The sequence below is a fragment of the Eptatretus burgeri genome, chromosome 4 (genome assembly GCF_056783735.1).
Source record: "Eptatretus burgeri isolate ZD-2024b chromosome 4, Ebu_testis_v1, whole genome shotgun sequence".
NCBI lineage: Eukaryota > Metazoa > Chordata > Myxini > Myxiniformes > Myxinidae > Eptatretus > Eptatretus burgeri.
The window spans coordinates 133498841-133517517 of NC_140964.1; the positions used below are offsets into that span (position 1 = coordinate 133498841).

At 48.5% G+C, this 18677-nt stretch overlaps 1 protein-coding gene across 10 annotated transcripts in view; it reads right to left on the bottom strand.

Annotated features, from left to right (window-relative positions):
- HPS3 (HPS3 biogenesis of lysosomal organelles complex 2 subunit 1) overlaps positions 1-18677 on the bottom strand; it is a 120308-nt gene that overhangs the window by 11176 nt on the left and 90455 nt on the right. For all 10 annotated transcript variants that reach the window (XR_015056805.1, XR_015056804.1, XM_085876254.1 and 7 more), the window contains 2 exons: positions 4092-4211; positions 2960-3157 (listed from right to left, as the gene is read on the bottom strand). Coding sequence is in view for 8 of the 10 variants with exons in the window: in XM_085876254.1 (XP_085732380.1) it covers positions 2960-3157; positions 4092-4211 (318 nt within the window). In the remaining 2 variants the exon portion in view is untranslated. The remainder of the gene's footprint in view (positions 1-2959; positions 3158-4091; positions 4212-18677) is intronic.

Consider the following 18677-nt stretch of genomic DNA (forward strand, 5'->3'; position numbering starts at 1 on the left):
CGTTTGATGCTGGTTTCATGCAAATCGAATAAGAATTGACTGAGTTATGCCGAAAACCGCATATTTTTCAAGGGCGTGACCCCCCCCCCCAGACATTTTACCCCAACCGGTGACGTGTTATGACGTCATTGTGTAACAAGATTGGGCATTAAATTATGAACATTTTGGTGCTGGGTTCATGTAAATCGGACAAGAATTGACCGCGTTATGACAAAAACCGCATATTTTTCAAGGTCGTGACCCCCCTGACCTTTGACTCCTAACCGGTAACAAGAGTATGGGCGTCATTGTGTCATATTGCTTATCACAAGATGAGGCGTTGAGTTCTGAACATTTTGGCGTTAGTTGCATGCAAATTGAATAAAAATTGACCGTGTTATCGGAAAAAGACGATTTTGACCTTTTCGTGACCTTGACCTTGACCTTTGACACCAACGATCCCAAAATCTAATCGAATGCTTCCTGGCTAATAACCAATCAGCCCACCAAATTTCATGCAATTCAGTTTAATACTTTTTGAGTTATACGAATCACAAGATTACAAATAAACAAATAATAAATAAATAAATAAATAAATACACGCCGACCAAAACATAACCTTTTGCAGAATGCGAAGGTAAAAATTAATCAATTATCCATCATGCAACAAATGACAGTGAGACACTGTTCCTGGTCCCATGAGCTGTGACAGTTTTGTCAACAGAAGATCAAAAAAAAAAAAGATAGCAAATTAGGTTTTTTTTTTTTTTTTCAAAAAGCGAAGGAAAGACGTGTATTGGGTCGGGGAATACACCTGACGAGCAGGCCAATAGTAGGACAAATGGTGCAATCGTTATTGTGCCGGTCATATGATCCAGGAAGGTCAACAGCATTCACAAACACACATCTTCATGCATCGTAGCAGAATGTAAGTTGTGACGACCAGACTACTTGGATAACTTTGACATTATTCCAATCATGATTCCATCAGCTTCTGTCCTATCTTTTGCATCAAAGTCATAAATTACTTTGCGATTGATACCAACAGTTATGCTCAGTTCTTTACTCTATGATCCAGAATTACCTTTTGAAAAGTCTGGTGGTGGTGATGATGGCTCTGGTTAATTAAGACCTGTGATATAGAAAAAAAATTTCCACCAAACAGCAGTATGAAATCGAATGGACAACAGAGGGGGCATTGCAACGATGCTTCACCCGCTACATGACTGAGCCGCTGAACATGAAAATTACTTTACAAATATCAATTAATTATAGTTTCAGAATTTTAATGACCTCCGACACCGAAGGTGGACGGATGTTATGTTTTTACCTCTGTTTGTCTGTCTGCTTGTCTTAGAGCAGTTTATCTCAAAAAGTTATAAACAGATTCGGACAAATTGATTACATTTTGGTGAAGATCTGGATCTGGATGCGGATACTAGAATTTTTAATCGTGATTTTTCACCAATGAGAGATTGGGCCAACCAGAACGGGACTCTTCGACGTCGTGACGTGAACCAATATGCCTCCGCCCACGTTATTACATCGTGAAACATACTTGTCCCAAGTACGTTTTAAATCCCTTCAGCTGTTTTCAAGTCTCACATTTTTACCTGACATGACCCCTGACCATTGACCTTTGACCTCTTGATGACAAAATATAATCAGTTCATCTTTGCATCATAATATAGACTTCCACAAAGTTTGGTCAAAATTCCATCACTGGTTCACAAGTTGGCGTGGAAACATAATTTTTACCTCATGTGACCTCTGACCTTTCACCCCTTGACCCCACAATCTAATCAGCTTTTTTTTTTTTAACGTCATTATACATACTTGCACCAAGTTTGACTTCGATCACTTCAGCCGTTCTTAAGTTATCGCGGAAATGAAAACCTATCATGGACGCATGGACGGACAGCCTGATGGACAACCAGAAAACATCATGCCTTGGCGACTTCATCAGAGGAGACATAAAAACAATAAACAGCACGATATGTCAAATACTTGTGGATGGATTCGGTCAAAACTTGGTGAATAAGTTGGGCAGGTGACAAGAATAAGTTGGGCAGGTGACAAGAACAAGCCAATTCGATTTTGGTTCAGGTCCTGATGCAGATCGAGCCTATCAGTGAGATACAAAACAACTGTTTAAGCGTGGCGGAGGTATGCGCTCTACCAAGTGCCGTTTTCGTTCATCACATTAATATTACAAAATTTTTAACGTTTGAGTAAATTTTTTTTACCTGTTCCTGTCAATTTGTATTCTGCGCCATCGAAGTCTCATCCAAGATCTGATCTGGATTCCATATTACACGTATAAAACGAACATTTTGAGAGATCAATGCACTTTTATGTCAATTGCGAGGGCGTAAGGAGAGAAAAGGTCTGGCAGGATAGCCTGGAAGTACGCACACTGACCTCAGATGTTGATCCGGGTTCGAATCCCGACCCGGATATAAACCGTCAACCTGGTGCGTCGCAAGCAGGGCGAGGCATCAGTGCGCGTGCCGTCCCTCGGATGGACGTTAAACTGAGCATCCAGTCTGCCATCGTTATTTGGTAGAAGTTAAAGATCCTGCATTGTACTTCGTGAAGATCAAGTGAGCTTTCTCCGGCACCCTGGCAAAATTCCACATGACTCCACTGACGAGTACTGGTAACGCAAAGGCAAGCCACCCAGTGTAGTACCGAATCAACTTTTAGGCAGAACACCAGAAAGAAAGTGATACATCGATCAGGTAGATGGCTATCTGACATCAATGAGCCATGTGATCCGACAAAACGACGAAACATGTGAACCCGACTGGTGATTAATTTTGCGAATATCCTAAAATCAAATGACTGAATATTGAAACTCACCAAAGAGTCGGCCATTCTCGCGCAAATTAATGCACGCATCGATTGGAAACGAAACACGAGTTCTCAGCACAGAAATCAAATGATACGATCGTACTTTGTGTGAATACCTGCAATGTACCTGTGTGGAATGTGGAAAATGATGTTGAGAAAATGGGATCAGAGCACTTGGGCAGTGCTGAGCGAGAAGGTGCCGACACTCCTGAAGGTCGCCAGAGGCTGCCAGCACCGCGACTTGGACCACGAGCTTTCCTTCCACTTTGGAATCCTCAGCCAGAATTGTGCGCTGGGTCCGTGCATTCGGGCCGCACAGCAGGCACTGTAAGTGGAGACGGCAGTGATGGAAACGATAGTCACCTTGAGTGTTTACAGATGGACTGAAGACATCGATGCCATCGAGACATCAAATGTAAAAAAAGTTTAAAAAAACAAACACTAACTTCAATCATCATGCAGCAAAAATTATTTAATATTTAATATTTAAAGCCGACAGCAATTTGATGCCGACCACAGCAATCTCCCAACTACCTCCATTATTCCTCCCCCCCCCCCACCCACCCATCACATCAAACTTAAAGATAAATTACAACATATTTGTATTTTTCATCCCTCGGTGTCGGTGAGCTCGAAAAGTCAAAACTCGCCTAAAGCTGAACATCGTGCCAAACTCATCAGCTTCAACTGAGACATTTGCAGCGGCGTGGACGAGCGAAACCATTACGTCTGTTGGGCTTCATTCCTCTTTGTCTTTTAACAACGACTTTTCATTTCTCACTTTAGCTTCAGGCCACAATGCCATCAAGGCAAGGCTCAGGACAAAAAAAAAAAAAAAATACAATAATTCTGCTTTCAGAGGTGCCAATCTTCACGGCCCACCTTCACTTCTCCAATTCACCTTGTCCCACTTTGCGCACCACAATACAGATTCTACGGATGCGCAAGGCCCCACCGCCAACCCACACACCAAAAAACAAGGAAGACATTATCGACGGCGGAAGCTGCATTCACATCATGCTATACAAGCTCGACAAGTTTGCAGATTTCCCCATTAAAACGCCGATACGTGTGCAAAGCAAGCATTCGGTGAATTTCTCAAAAGCCTCCTTGGAATTTTCCCTTGCAATGAACTTCAATTTGCATTCAAAACCAAAAGTTGAATATATTTCTGAAAAAAAACAACTTTCAAGCCACATCAAGCTGCTGTTTGAAGAAAGTAATGAAAATAAGAAATTACAGTTAACGAGTAAACACACCAGTAATTTTTCCAAGTCCTCAGCATGTTTGGGGTCTCCGTCGCTCATGGAATTCCCCTTGGCCAAAACGATGCCCAACCACTTCGGAATGATCCCAAAGACCTCCTTACATGATCCCACCTTCAAAACAGAACAACACACAGGAAACTTGCTTGAGAGATGTTGTCATCGGTTCATTGCAAATGCATATTGGATAAGATGACACCTGACGGGGAGTCACCGGTTCGATCATGCGTTCATTAGCTCACAAGCACAAATGACTATGTTACCAGTATAACGTAGGACACATCATACGGCTTGTACGCAAACACCGGTCCTTTATCTTGTTTACTGAATTGATACTTGTCCCGCTCGCAAAAAAGCAACGACTTCATGTTCGACGAAGATAAGCTTTTCAAATAAGGAGTTCGGGGAGTGAATGTAATGAGGAAGTCATACGTATATAAGAAGTGTATTAAAACAGATCCATGCTTGGACAACTCAAATACTGCAGTCTCATTTCAGAAAATTCCACAAGGAGAACAACAACAGATGCTACTGCAGTTAGAGCAATGCTGGGACAGGTGCATCCATTGTGGAGGAACGTACTTTGCAGAGGTCATCTCTCCACAACGATTATCATTATACAATTAGTGTGTGTGTGTGTGTGTGTGTGTGTGATATATATGTATATATATATATATATATATATATATATATATATATATATATATATATATATATATATATATATATATATATATATATATTGTTACGGATTTGGAAACCATGTGCATACAACATACAGGTGTCCCAAAAATCAGTTGTATCGTTAAGTATGTGTGTAGTCAGACCCCCTCCCTTTTGTCTGGTGGGAGAATCAAAAGCGTGCATTGCGATTTCTTTTCGTTCGGTTATGACATCTAACAAGCCATCAAACAACCATCCCATCTGCATGACCCCTCGGCCCATCACGATCCACCACCAACCAGCTGCCTTCTCGCACCCTGACGTGCCAAGGCAATATCTCACGGTTCCGGTTTCTCGGCTCCCACGAACGTTGTAACTCTTTCACGACGACCTTTGCAACATTGATACTGTTGCTCGTCAAGTACGAACCCATGTGGAAGAGTGACTGGGTTTCCCGGCAGGGGCCGAGGCCCTGCCCCAGAAGAGTGGGCCGTAGGACCCTGTCCAATCAAAGGCGGACAGCGAGGTGTGTTTCACCAAGGGCCCCTCCCGGTTGAGGGAGGTCGATAAATCCCCGAGCACTCTCTGAGAGCAGAGTTTGGTGGTGTTTTAGGGGTTGTTACGAAGGGGTTGTTATGAAGGTTGTTCGGAGCTTTTCGACGGGGTTATTGTTGAGCTTGCAGTTCTTTTGAAGTTGCAGACAGTTGAGCAGAAGGTCGTGAAGGCGGCGAACGTGTCTCTGCTGGCCCTCTACAAGGAAAGGAAAGAGCAACCCTGACACCCCTCCGTGGACCCCGCTATTCACCACCCGAGCTCCGCCATGAACCACGAGTCCCACACGTGCGACTGGGGAACAAACTAACGACCTTTGTCAGGTGCCACATCGTGGAGCACCCCCTTCCTCTGACGGTCAGGTACCCAGCTGTGGTACCTGGTACTCCTACCCCTAGCTCGTCTCGCTCCACGGCTGCGAGGGTCCAATAAAGAACTCTGGGTTTCTTTTAATTTGTGTGTGTGTGTCTGCGTGTGGGCCCGTCTTTTACGTAGAACTGAATAAGTGTTTTTGGATCATTGTAAATACTTCTTGCATATTCACGTTAAGTCTTGCTTTGTGTCTTCATTTACTGTAAATAAATAATCACAGAAATGTTCCCAGTCCGTTTCCGTCCCTTCTTGCATCGGTCCAGCATGGTTCGGATCTGAGTTTAGGCGGGGTTCTATCCCCGATAATCGGACAATTGTAGCCGGGATGTCCTGGGCAGGCCCGCTCGACTGCATCTGAGCCGGAAGGGTGGGTGGCAGAGTGGTAGTCGGAAGGTGTAATTTTACCTCTACCGGCAGAGTGAATCCGGTTTGGCCAGGCGTTCCGAGGGTGTGGGTCCCCGGTAGCTGAGACCATGTGGTTACTTAGGTACATTGGATCTAGAGAAAATAACCCTACACCACGCGGTAGAGATATTGGCATTCCATGGTCGGTTAAACGACCCGCTGGCTCGCAGAGCTATCCGAGCGACGGCCGACAATTCCGGGGAGTTTGGTGGGAGATGACGCAAGCTTTCCCCACCACGTGCTCGTTCTCGCCACTGACCCCCGGCCCGCAACAGTTTGGTGTTCAGGAGCGAAGTTCGAACCCCTCCGCCTCCAGAGATAAATTTACGGGATTCGGACCAGGGGTGTGCTTGACAACCCCCCTTTCCCTCCAAATTAAGAGCAGTCAAATTTTATTTAATTCTCAGCACGGACCATGGCGGACTGGTACAGGTGGGTACTGAATTAACGTTAGAAGAACCCATGGCTCAGGTCGACACCTTGCAGGAAGACCCTCCCCTGCAATTAAACCCAGAGGTAGCATTGAGGGCGGTAGCGGCAGTGCATGAGGCTCCGCCAAAACAATTTGACTTGAGCCAGTTGATGGAGAAGTTAAACTGAATGGATGGGAATATGCAAGCACAGAGGAGTGATATGCAAACACTGAGAGGTGAAATGCAAAGCATGGGGATAAGCTTACAAGAACAAATGAATTTGGGTCAGGAAGAAATGAAGGCGGAGCTGGCAAAGGTGAAGGGTGAAATGCAGACCATGGACCGGAAAATGGCGGATGGGATCGGTACAGTACGAGGGGAAATGACCGAGTTGAAAGGGAGTGTGAAAGGTGTTTGGTCCGCAATGGAAACGGGTCAGGAAGAAGTGACGGAAAGGATAACGACGGTTGGGCGAGAGGTGGATAAACTCGGACAGGGGATGAAGGAAATTAAAAAAGGACAAGGGCAATTAAAAGTAGAGATTGAGATAAACACGGCCGCGATACAAAATTTAAAACAAGGCCAGCAGGAAGCGAAGGGGGAATTGGAAGCCATAAAGGAAGGGTGTAAAATGAGACACGAGGAAATGACGGAAATGGGGAAGGAGATGGGACGGAAGGTCGAGACGGAGAGCCAAGAATTGGGGGAGCGATTGACGAAACACGAGGACGAGACAAAGGAGGGTTTTAGCATAGCGAAGGAGGGATTAACAGAGACGCAAAGGGAGATAGAACGAGTAAAAGACGAATTAAATAAAGTAAAAGAGGAGCAAACACAGATAGAGGGGAAGGTAAAGGACATTAAGGTGGAGCTTGTGGAAAGTCTTGAGACCCGATGCAAGGGGCAGGATGGCCTCCTTCAGGAACAGAGGAAGAGGATACGCTCCCTCGAAGCAAATCGTGACCAGGTAAATCCAGTAAAGGTAAGGCTGGGCGAGGTGAAGCTGTGGCATGATGCGAAAGGGTAAATGCCGAGTTTGGGGGGGGGGGGGCAGAGGCTCTGGGGTCTCTTGGCCTAACACAAGCCCCCAGTATGATTGTGCCGGAGTGCATGCAGAATGCGAGTGAGATGGCATGGTTGAGTGCACGAGACTGTGTGTTCATCAGGAGGCTGATGAACAGTCAACCCAGACGGGTTTGGCAAATTGTCCGGGCGAGTGGCTTACGCTTCGCAGGGGTAGAGTACCGCCGGAATCCGGAGGGTCCGCCCCTCCATTTTCCCCACAAGGACTGGTGAGTGGGGCTCGGAACCCGGGAGGCCGGACGGTGCCGCAAACTCCGTACGAGGGGAAGACCAACCTGAGGGCGTATTTGGCCCAATTTGACCATGTGGCCAGGGGTAATGGCTGGAGCGCGGAAGAGAGTGGGATCCATCTCATAGCGGCACTGCACGGCGCGGCGGCCGAGGTCCTGACCACAATGCTCCCGGGAGCAATAACATTGGCAGGCCTCCGTTCGGCCCGAAATAACCGATTTGGAATAGAGCAGCAGAGCGAGCTTGTTAAAGCTCAGCTCAGTGGGTGAAAACGACAGCCCCATGAGAAAATGGGGGATGTGGTTTATGATATTCGCCGTGCAATGGGGATCGCACATGCGAACATGGCGGCGCCCTACCAAGAAGACCTTGCCCTGGATTATTTCATCCAGGCTCTTGCGGGCACCGACACCAGGGGCCTGCTGACGACATTTCGGCCGGAAAACCTCCAGAAGGCGGCCGACGCTGCCACCCGATGGGAGGCAGTGAAGCCGCCGGCTAAAGGGTTCGAGCGACATGCGATAGCTGTCCGGCAGGTGGGCCCCGTGGACAGCCGTGAGCCTGGAGCCGGGGCTGGTCTTGGCACCCGAGCGGAGCTGGAGGGAATGGTCCAAGACATGATCGACTGCCGGTTAGCTGGGTCTGGACCATGGCAAGCGGCTCACAGGAGGACACGTGGTGGGCCATTGGACAATACCCCAATTTGGAACTGGGGTGGGGGGGTAATTTGGAATACCGGAGGCATGCACCGGGCCCGGTTAAGTGCTTTAACTGTGATCGGGTGGGCAACCTGTCGCGCGAGTGTAGGGCCCCACGCAGGGAGAGGCCCCGGCCCACGAGACCACCAACTCCGCCCCGTACAGACCGGACGAGCCGGCCCCCAACACCCCCCCCTCCTGCCAGTCCCAGGGAAACTAATGGGTGCCGAGTATGGAGGGCCGTGTTCGGCGGCAACAGATGGGAAAGATCCCTCAGCGCTGTGACCAGTCATTTATTGTGGCCAAATTGGCACTGGAAGTTTGACAATTAGATGCAAAATTGTCGGCGTAGGGGTAGACGCCGTAGTGGACACAGGAGCAAGCGCCACGATCATCAGCCCTGTGGTCCTTAATTAGAGTGTAGACAGTTGGGAAGAGATCCACCGTTGGCAAAATCATAGTTTGCAGCAAGCTACTGGGGAAACCGCCCCCAGCAAAGGGCGTGGTCTCATGACCTTCAAATTGGGCAAGGCTAAAATAAAGATAGAGGTTTGGGTGGCGGAGGTGTAACCCATGTTTACTAGGGTTGGATGTGCTGACCGCCGGTGGTTGCAAAATCGACTTGGGCCGAGGGGTCATGCAGATGGGTGTGGACGAGTTGCCGCTGGGGGGGTATGAGCACGGATCAGAAGGTAGAGCTGGAGGCTCCCAACTCCATGAGCATCCCCCCGGGTGCAGAGGCGGTAATTCCGGCACAGTGGAGGGCTCACCCAACCTGGCAGGGCTCCTGTGGCCTGGCCGAACTACTGGTGGGGCAATCGACCATGGGTTTAGTCGTGGGCCGCACCCTAGTAAACACCGACGGGCCTGTCGTGCCCGTCAGGGAAATTAATGTCAGCACGGAACTACGCACTATTGGACGGGGCATGACGGTGGCAGATTGCACCCCAGTGGTACAAGTCGCAGAGCTGAGGGACGACAACATCGAGTCAGACCGGCCCCATAGGGGGTCTTCAGAGTCTGGTAGGAATTGGCCCGATCCCATTTGCGAGATGGTAAATCGGAGTTGTGTAGATTTAGAGGACTCCCAGCGGGAGGCCTTACACAAACTGGTCGACCGACATATAGGAATGTTCTCCTTGTCACCCGAGGATATTGGACGTATGGGCCTGGTGAAACATCAGAACCACACCGATGGGGCTCGGCCTGTCATCAGCCTGCTCGACGGCTCCCATGGAGCAAGAGAGAGGAGGCTGATGAACAGGTAGAAAAGATGCTCAGGGCAGGTGTCATTGAGCCCTCGGGAAGTCCTTGGATGTCACCGGTTGTGTTGGTCAAAAAAAAAGATGGGACCACATGTTTCTGCGTGGACTATCGCCAGCTTAACAACTTCACACTCAAAGACTCCTATCCCATGCCTAGAATTGACGATACCCTCGACGCCGTTTCAGGCTCCAAAGGGTTCTCAACTTTTGACCTCAAGAGTGGGTATTGGCAGGTGGAGATGGATAAGACAGGGAAGGAGAAAACGGCATTCTCGACAGGAAAGGGGCTGTATCAATTCACTGTAATGCCATTCGGTTTGTGTAACGCCCCCACCACCTTTGAACGATTGATGGAGCGTGTGCTGGGTGGCATGCCATGGCAATCATGCCTGGTGTACCTGGATGACGTCCTGGTACACGCTAAAACATTTTCCCAGGACATAGCTAATTTGGACCAGGTGTTTGGGCGCCTCAGGCAGGCAAGTTTGAAGTTGAGCCCGGGGAAATGTACCTTGTTCTCAAAAGAGGTGGCCTATCTCGGACACTTGATAGGCCGCGGTGGGGTGAAGACCGACCAAGGTAAAATTACAGCGGTAGAGTAGTGGCCCATACCTTGTAATGTCAAAAAAGCTACGGGGTTTTTTGGGTCTCTGCTCCTACTACCGGTGCTTTGTGGCAAAATTTGCAGACATAGCCAGACCCCTTCACTGGCTTACAGAGAAGGGGTCGCGATTTAATTGGACAGAGGAATGCCATAAGGCCTTCTTCAAATTAAAGGGCTGTTTGACATCCACACCCATCTTAGCGTACCCCACACCCATTCCACCGATGATGGGATGTATACCCTGGACACGGATGCAAGCTCGGAAGGATTGGGTGCAGTCTTGTCTCAGACACAGGGTGGCGTAGAAAGAGTGATTGTGTATTACAGTCGGACCACGAGTCGGCCCGAACAAAATTACTGCGTCACTCACAAGGAGCTATTGGCCATGCTGTCTGCCGTGAGCCCATTCCACCCGTACCTGCACGGGAGGAAATTTTTGGGTCGAACTGACCATTCCGCCTTGCAATGGCTCTTACGGTTCAAGGAACCAGAGGGCCAAATTGCAAGGTGGTTGGAAAAGTTGCAGCAGTTCGATTTTAATGTGGCCCATAGAGCCGGAAGGGCTCATGGGAATGCCGATGCGCTCTCTCGACGCCCCTGTCTGGGAGAAAACTGTTGATATTGCACGAGGCACGAGGAGAGGGACCAATTAGCGGACACCTCCAAAAAGCTCCGAGCCCGTGCAGCCCGGGTGGTAGGCACAATTTTGCCACTAACCGAAGACGAGAAATTTGGCGATTTGGCGTGGAGCAAGGCTCAGCGGGAAGATCCCCTGTTAGGGCCCATGTACGAGTGAGTCCGGGTAAATAAGAGGCCCAGCGGGGAGGAGGTCACCCCATTCGGAGCGCGAACAAAGGCGTAGTGGGCTCAATGGAAAACTCTGGAAATGAGGGATAACATCTTGTCCAATAAATGGGTGGAGATCCCCTCGGAAAGAACTTCCTGGCTAGTGATAGTCCCTGACCAATTCAAGACCAAAATTTTGGACCAGGTGCACGGTACCCGCCCCGGCGGCCATTTGGGCAAGACCAAAATAACATCTCGTGTCCGCCGGCTGTTTTATTGGGTCAACATGGGGCGCGATGTTCAGAACTGGTGTCGATCATGCGACGCCTGTACTGCAAAAAGGGACCGGCACGGAGGACGAGGGCCCCGCTTCAACTACATCAGGTTGGGGCCCCCCTCGAGCATGTGGCCATGGACATTTTGGGACCACTGCCCCCCACTCGCCAAGGAAACCGGTACATTCTCGTAATTATGGACTACTTCACTAAATGGCCGGAGGCCTATGCCCTTCCCAACCAAGAAGCCGGGGTTGTGACACAGACCTTCGGAGAAGGTTTTATCGGCATGTATGTCGGCATGGGATTCTGGAGGAGCTGCACACCAACGAGGGGCGAAATTTTGAAAGTGAATTGCTAAAAGAAGTGTGCAGGCCCCTGCCAATTCGTAAAACCCGGACAACACCCTTCAGGCCACAATCTGACAGGATGGTGGAAAGGTTCAATAGAACCCCAATTCAACAATTGGCACTCTTCACCACCTCCCATCAGGATGATTGGAACGAACATCTCCCGTATTTATTAATGGCCTACCGAACGAGTCAGCATGGAGCTACCGCTTGCAGCCCGGCGCTGCTCATGTATGGACGGGAGCTGCGAGCCCCCGTCGATTTGCTGTGCGGCCCGACGCCTGAGCATCCAAATGGACCCCCATGGAAGGGCTACGCACGTCAGTTGGAGGAAGGCATGGAACGAATCCATGCCTTCGCCCGCCGCCAACTCCAACAGGCGGGTGTGAAAATGAAGCGCAGGTATGACCACCGGAGCCAGGTGAGTGAGTACTCCCCAGGGATGAAGATTTGTTTCTTCAACCCCCGGAGGAGGAAGGGCAAATGCCCGAAACTCACCTCGTCCTGGCAGGGCCCGGGGATCGCCCTGACACAAATGAGTGATGTGGTCATCAAAATTAAAATGGGGCCACGGGCCTTTCCCCGTATCGTTCACACAGTCCGCCTAAGACCCTATAAGGGCGACCTTACGCCCTCATGGATGGATCAGACCGAAGGAGCCGGAGCAAAGGACCACCGCTCCCGCCGAGATGAAAGGCTCGTAAGAGCCTTTGCACGAGCACCCGATCCCCGGCCAGGATGTAGCGAACATCCTCGTCGTGGGGCAAAGAAGCACTAGTTTTGGGGAAGGATTTAGCGGTAGTTAGACCGGCCTCATGGGGTATGAGCAGTCCTCCATGGGGCCTGGTAAAACGAGTAAGGGAACTTTAGTTTAGAATTTATAATGGATTGGAGACATGGACAGACATGAAATGCGTTGTGGGGACGTAGCTTAGCGAAATAATTAAATGGAACGTGCATTAAAATAAGGGATGACGAGGGGCACGAGCTAGTGAGGGGGACGTAGCGAGCAGTGTCAGTATTGGTGTGAATTAAAAAAAAAAAAAAAAGAGAAAAATGGACAATGAGTGAATGTGGGTCAGCGGTCCCGAGTGTGAATCGAGTGAATGTGGAATGCATGGTGCGAATGAATGATTGGGGGGAGGGGTGAATCCCATCCAAGGGAACCCGGGGTTAGTATAATGTTAGTTAGTGGGTTAGTTAAATTTACCAAAATGGATGTCGGTTTGTTGTTGGTGTCGAACGAAGGCACAAAACCTTTTGAATGGTGCAGGAGTCTATTGACTGGCTGGGAGCATGGCTGTGGAAATGTGCATACTGAGTAGAGGGCACCCTGGGCACCGAAGTAGCCGGCCAGAGTAGGCCATGGGTCCAAGGGACAGAGTCAGTGTCATGGACACAGGCAGCCCACGGAAACGGGACCCGGAGCACCAAAATGCCACGTGGGCATCGACTGTGAGGATGCCAGAGAGGGCATTGCCCACGTTCATAAGGAGTAGGTAGGCTCGGAGACAGCCTCATTGACCCGGGGGTGCCGAAGTTTGAGTTCGGCAGATGGGTATCCCTGCCAATGGAGCCACGCTGCCCAGTCACGAAAATGTGCAAGAGCACGAGAGAAAATTTGCGGGCCAGGCGCAAATTAATAACGAACACCAACACAGGCGACGGGAATTGTGGTTGCTGGAACCGATAGTTAAAAGAGACAGGCGTGTTGAAAAGCCCTGGGGATAGATTACAGTTTAATAAATGGTAGGATAGATAGGAAATGTGTACCCCTTCGCACCATCCATCCCCTCGATGTTCGTGGGCCGCTGGACTCACCTTGAAAATGCTGAAAACTGTGGGAGTTATTCTGAGGCTGCATTGGGCATCGAGACAGATTCACTTGTCTCTTCCTCAATCCCCCTAAAAAGGAATCTTCGGGATTGGGAGGAGATAGTTTGGACAGGTTAGCCAAACAAAGATGATAAGGGGTTTGGGACATGCGTAATTATAAAATTAGTTTAAAAAATAATAAAAATAAAAATAAAAAAAGTCTAAATTTCGTTGTGTTTGTTACAAGCTAATGGGGTGGGTATGGCCAAGGAAAGGCATAGGCGATAGGTTGGGGGGGACCGTTGGGTAGGTCCGAGCCCGTCTTCGGACTGGCCGGCGCCACCACACTCCCTCCACAACCTCACGAGACCACGCCAAGGCCGGCCAGCTCATGTGCCGACCTGTTGCACCTTACCTGGTCTGTATTTGTCATGCCTTTTTCTGCCCTTGCCTTGACTCCATACCTGCCCATGCCTTTTTTGCATTCCCAAGTCATACCACCTTCACCATGTGCTCCAGGACCATCTCTGAAAGTGTTTGCAAGGACTGCCCTGCAGGCAGCCGCATTATCGGGGACTGCATTTGCGCAGCCCGTACATCCATCTCCTTGTTGTTGCATAAAGGCCAGTTCAAATGGACCAGGGACTGCACTGAGCAGCCCGGATGTCTCCTTGTTACATAAAGGCCAGTTCAAATGACCTGTGAAATGGCGTATGGCCTGCCGTGTTAGGGTGAGTTGCCTCCAGCAGCCAAGAACGAAATAAATGAAAAAAAAAATTCAGCGACAAACAAGGGACCATTGAAGGCCCTGAACACGTCTGATCGTCGATTTCCTGCTGTGCACTCAACCCAAATGTTGACTTTATTATTGTTCTCTCCTCAAATCACAGGTCCTGAGCCAAGGGTGGTATAAATATTAGAAATGCATTTAATCCTACCCACCTGTTGTTTGTTTCGCGCCGGCAATGTAGTTAAGATGTCCGAATGAGTCCGTTCGTTTAGTTACGCAACACACTAGGTTATTTATTTTTGGGACATGTATTCGAATGTCGCACTCAGGGATCTGTAGGTAAAACGTACTCGGGTAAACCTACACCTGCATGCCACACGGATGTTAAACGACTCGGGACGAGTCGAGCAAAAGGGGGGGGTGGTAGTTGTTATGGTTCTCGGAACCGTATGCATTCAAACATACAGCTGACCCAAGGTGAGTTATGCCGTTAAGTATATGTGAAGACAGAACCCCTCCTTGTGTGGAGTCGGCAATCGAAGAGGTGCATTGCAATGTTTTTTTTAGTAAGGGCAATAAATCTTTATATCCCATCCCCCATCACGATCCACTGTTCACCTGCTGTATCCGAAGGCCCATTGGCCGAGGCAAAAAATCTTCTTTCAGGAGTTCCTTATTGGCGAGTCTGCATGTGTGGAGCGGGCGGGCTCCCGGCATGACCAAAACGCCGCCCAGAATGGGCGGACCCATGGAGGCCCTGTCCAATCAAGGCGGACAGTGACGTGACCATCCATCTTCCTCTTGATCACATTCCAGAGGTTTTCAATGGGGTTCAGGTCTGGAGATTGGGATGGCCATGACAGGGTCTTGATCTGATGGTCCTCCATCCACACCTTGATTGACCTGGCTGTGTGGCATGGAGTATTGTCCTGCTGGAAAAACCAATCCTCAGAGTTGGGGAACATTATCAGAGCAGAATGAAGCAAGTGTTCATCCAGGATGACCTTGAACGTGGCTTGATTCATGACTCCTTCACAAAGACAGATATGCCCGATTCCAGCCTTGCTGAAGCACCCCCAGATCATCACCGATCCTCCACCAAATTTCACAGTGGGTGCGAGACACTGTGGCTTGTAGGCCTCTCCGGGTCTCCGTCTAACCATGAGATGACCAGGTGTTGGGCAAAGCTCAAAATTGGACTCATCAGAGAAGATGACCTTACTCCAGTCCTCTACAGTCCAATCCTTATGGTCTTTTGCAAACCTCAGCCTGGCTCTTCTTTGCTTCTCATTGATGAAGGGCTTTTTTCTAGCTTTGCACGACTTCAGCCCTGCCCCTCAGAGCCTGTTGCAAACCGTCCTCGCCATGCACTTCACCCCAGCTGCCGTTTGCCATTGTTTTTGTTGGTCACTTGATGTCATCCTACGGTTGTTGAGTGACATTCGAATGAGTTGGTAGTCATCCCTGTCAGTGGAAAGTCGTTTTCGCCTTCTGCCAGTCTGTGGCTTTGTTGTCCCCAATGTCTGCTGCTTGACCTTGTTCTTATGAACCGCCATCTTTGAAATTTTGAGGATGGAAGCAACGTGACGCTCACTGTATCCATCTGCCAGTAAAGCCAGAATTGAACCCTTCTTTTCCTCAATCAAAACTTTTCTTTTCAACTCTTTTGGCATAGTCAAGAGTTATTTTTTGATTCCAATTACTTTTGAGGTACTACTAGCACTGTTTTTGCCATCCAGCTGGTCGCATTGCAAGAGGATAGTGATGACAGTAGTGGTTTTTATACTTTTCCTTGTCAAATAAGATTCGGTTCAGGTGATCACCTAATCAGTACCTCACGAACTAGAATGAGGTGTGCCTGAGTTGGAATTCAACAGATATTGGAATGGAATGGCTGCCATACATGGAGATGCTGATTTAAATTTTTTTGGAGTGGTTTATTATGTTTTTTCCAGAGAGAGATATATATATATATATATATATATATATATATATATATATATATATATATATATATATATATATATATATATATATATATATATATATATATATATATATATACACACGAGGTGTGTTCAAAAAGTATCCAACCTTTATTTTTCGTGTGTAAACAAATGAAGCTTGGGAGGCGTGGTTTGGTGCACGTATGTAGGCGATCCTAGTCCATACGCGTGAATATTTTCCTGCCTGCAGAAGCTGTGAGTCGCCGACAGACCGCCGATGAGTGAGGAAGTGGAAGTGAGCACCCTCAGATTTTCGTTTTTGACAAAATGACGGAAAAACTTGAACAACGCTACTGCATCAAATTTTGTGTAAATCTTGGCGATTCCCAAGTGGAAACGATCCGCAAGATTCAACAGGCCTTCGGGAACGAAGCAATGGGCACCACACAGATAAAAGAGTGGTACAACCACTTCAAAGATGGTCGCACATCAGTGGAAAGTGAAGCACGTTCTGGTAGGCCCTCAACATCCCGAAATGAGATCGTCATTGACCAAGTGAGGACCCTGCTGATGCAGGATACTACCAAGAGGTACTGCGTTGCCTTCGTGACGCTGTGCGATGCAAACGGCCGGACCTGTGGGCAGCGGTCAATTGGCAGCTCCATCACGATAACACACCCGCCCATTCTTCACATTTGATACAGAGTTTCCTGGCCAAACACAACACACCTGTGCTTCATCAGGCTCCCTACTCTCCCGACATGGCTCAGTCTTCTTCTGGCTTTTCTTCTGGCTTCTGGCTTTTTCTTCTGACTTCTGGCTTTTCCCCAAGCTGAAAATGCCCCTGAAAGGGATCAGATTTCAGTCCAGAGAAGACACCATGCGGAATGCGACGGACCAGCTGCGCGCCATCCCAAAAGAGGCGTTCCAGCGCTGCTTCCGACAGTGGCAGAACCGTTGGGAGAAGTGTGTGGTAGCCCAATGGGACTACTTTGAAGGAGATTCATGTAAGTTTGTTGTATCTAGATAAGAGTATTTTGTATGACCGAAGGTTGGATACTTTTTGAACACACCTCGTGTATATGTATATATATATATATATATATATATATATATATATATATATATATATATATATATATATATATATATATATATATATACACATATACATATATACACATACATGCAGACACACGAAAACCTGGTGTCGGCGCAGTGGTTAGGGCAGCGGCTTGGGACCCAAAAGGTCCTGAGTTCAAGCCCCGTTGGGCCACTGAATTAATAGAAACCAGGGGGTTGACTCAGCCTGTCATCCTTCTGAGGTCGGCGAAATGAGTACCAGTGTACTGGGCCCGGTGTATGCCCCGGTTAGAATAGGTGTACCATATCCCTGTGTGTCGTAAGAGGCGACCAGGGTTACGTCAGGAAGGGCATCCGGCGTAAAAACCTATGCCAAATCATAATGCGGACAATAAAACAGATTTCCATACCAGATTGGTCGAGGCCCAGGTTACCAACGACCGCCACTGGTACCGTTGGTCAGCAGGGTACCGGTGGAAATTGTGCTACTGCTGGGCGAAGGAGGAGAAGGAGACAGGGAAGGCAGGTCCAGAGGCAGTGGGAGAAGGGGAAGGGGAGAAGTGTGCAGGTGAGAGTTGGAACTCTGAATGTTGGGACTATGACTGGCAAAGGGCGAGAGTTGGCTGATATGATGGACAGAAGAAAGGTGGACATACTGTGTGTACAAGAGACCAAGTGGATGGGGAGTAAGGCGAGGAGCATTGGAGTTGGTTTCAAACTGTTCTACCATGGTGTGGATGGGAGGAGAAATTGTGTCGGGGTAATCCTGAAGGAGGATTATGTCAAGAGGGTATTGGAGGTGAGGAGGGTGTCTGACCGAGTGATGAGTGTGAAGTTGGAATTTGAAGGGGTGATGATGAATGTCATCAGTGCATATGCCCCACATATGGGGTGTGAGATGGAATATAAAGAAGATTTCTGGAGTGAGTTAGATGAAGTGGTGGAGAGTGTATCCAAGGATGAAAGAGTGGTGATTGAAGCAGATTTCAATGGACATGTTGGGGAAGGGAATAAAGAGGATGAGGAGGTGATGGGTAGGTACGGTCTCAACGAGAGGAATGTGGAAGGGCAAATGGTGGTATATTTTGCAAAAAGAATGGAAATGGCAGTGGTAAATACGTATTTCAAGAAGGAGGAACATAGGGTGACGTACAAGAGTGGAGGAAAGTGCACACAGGTGGATTACATCTTAAGCAGGAGATGCAACCTGAAAGAGATTAGAGACTGCAAGGTGATGGCAGGGGAGAGTGTAGCTTGACAGCATCAATTGGTGGGCTGTAGGATGATTTTGGAGGTGAGGTTGAGGAAG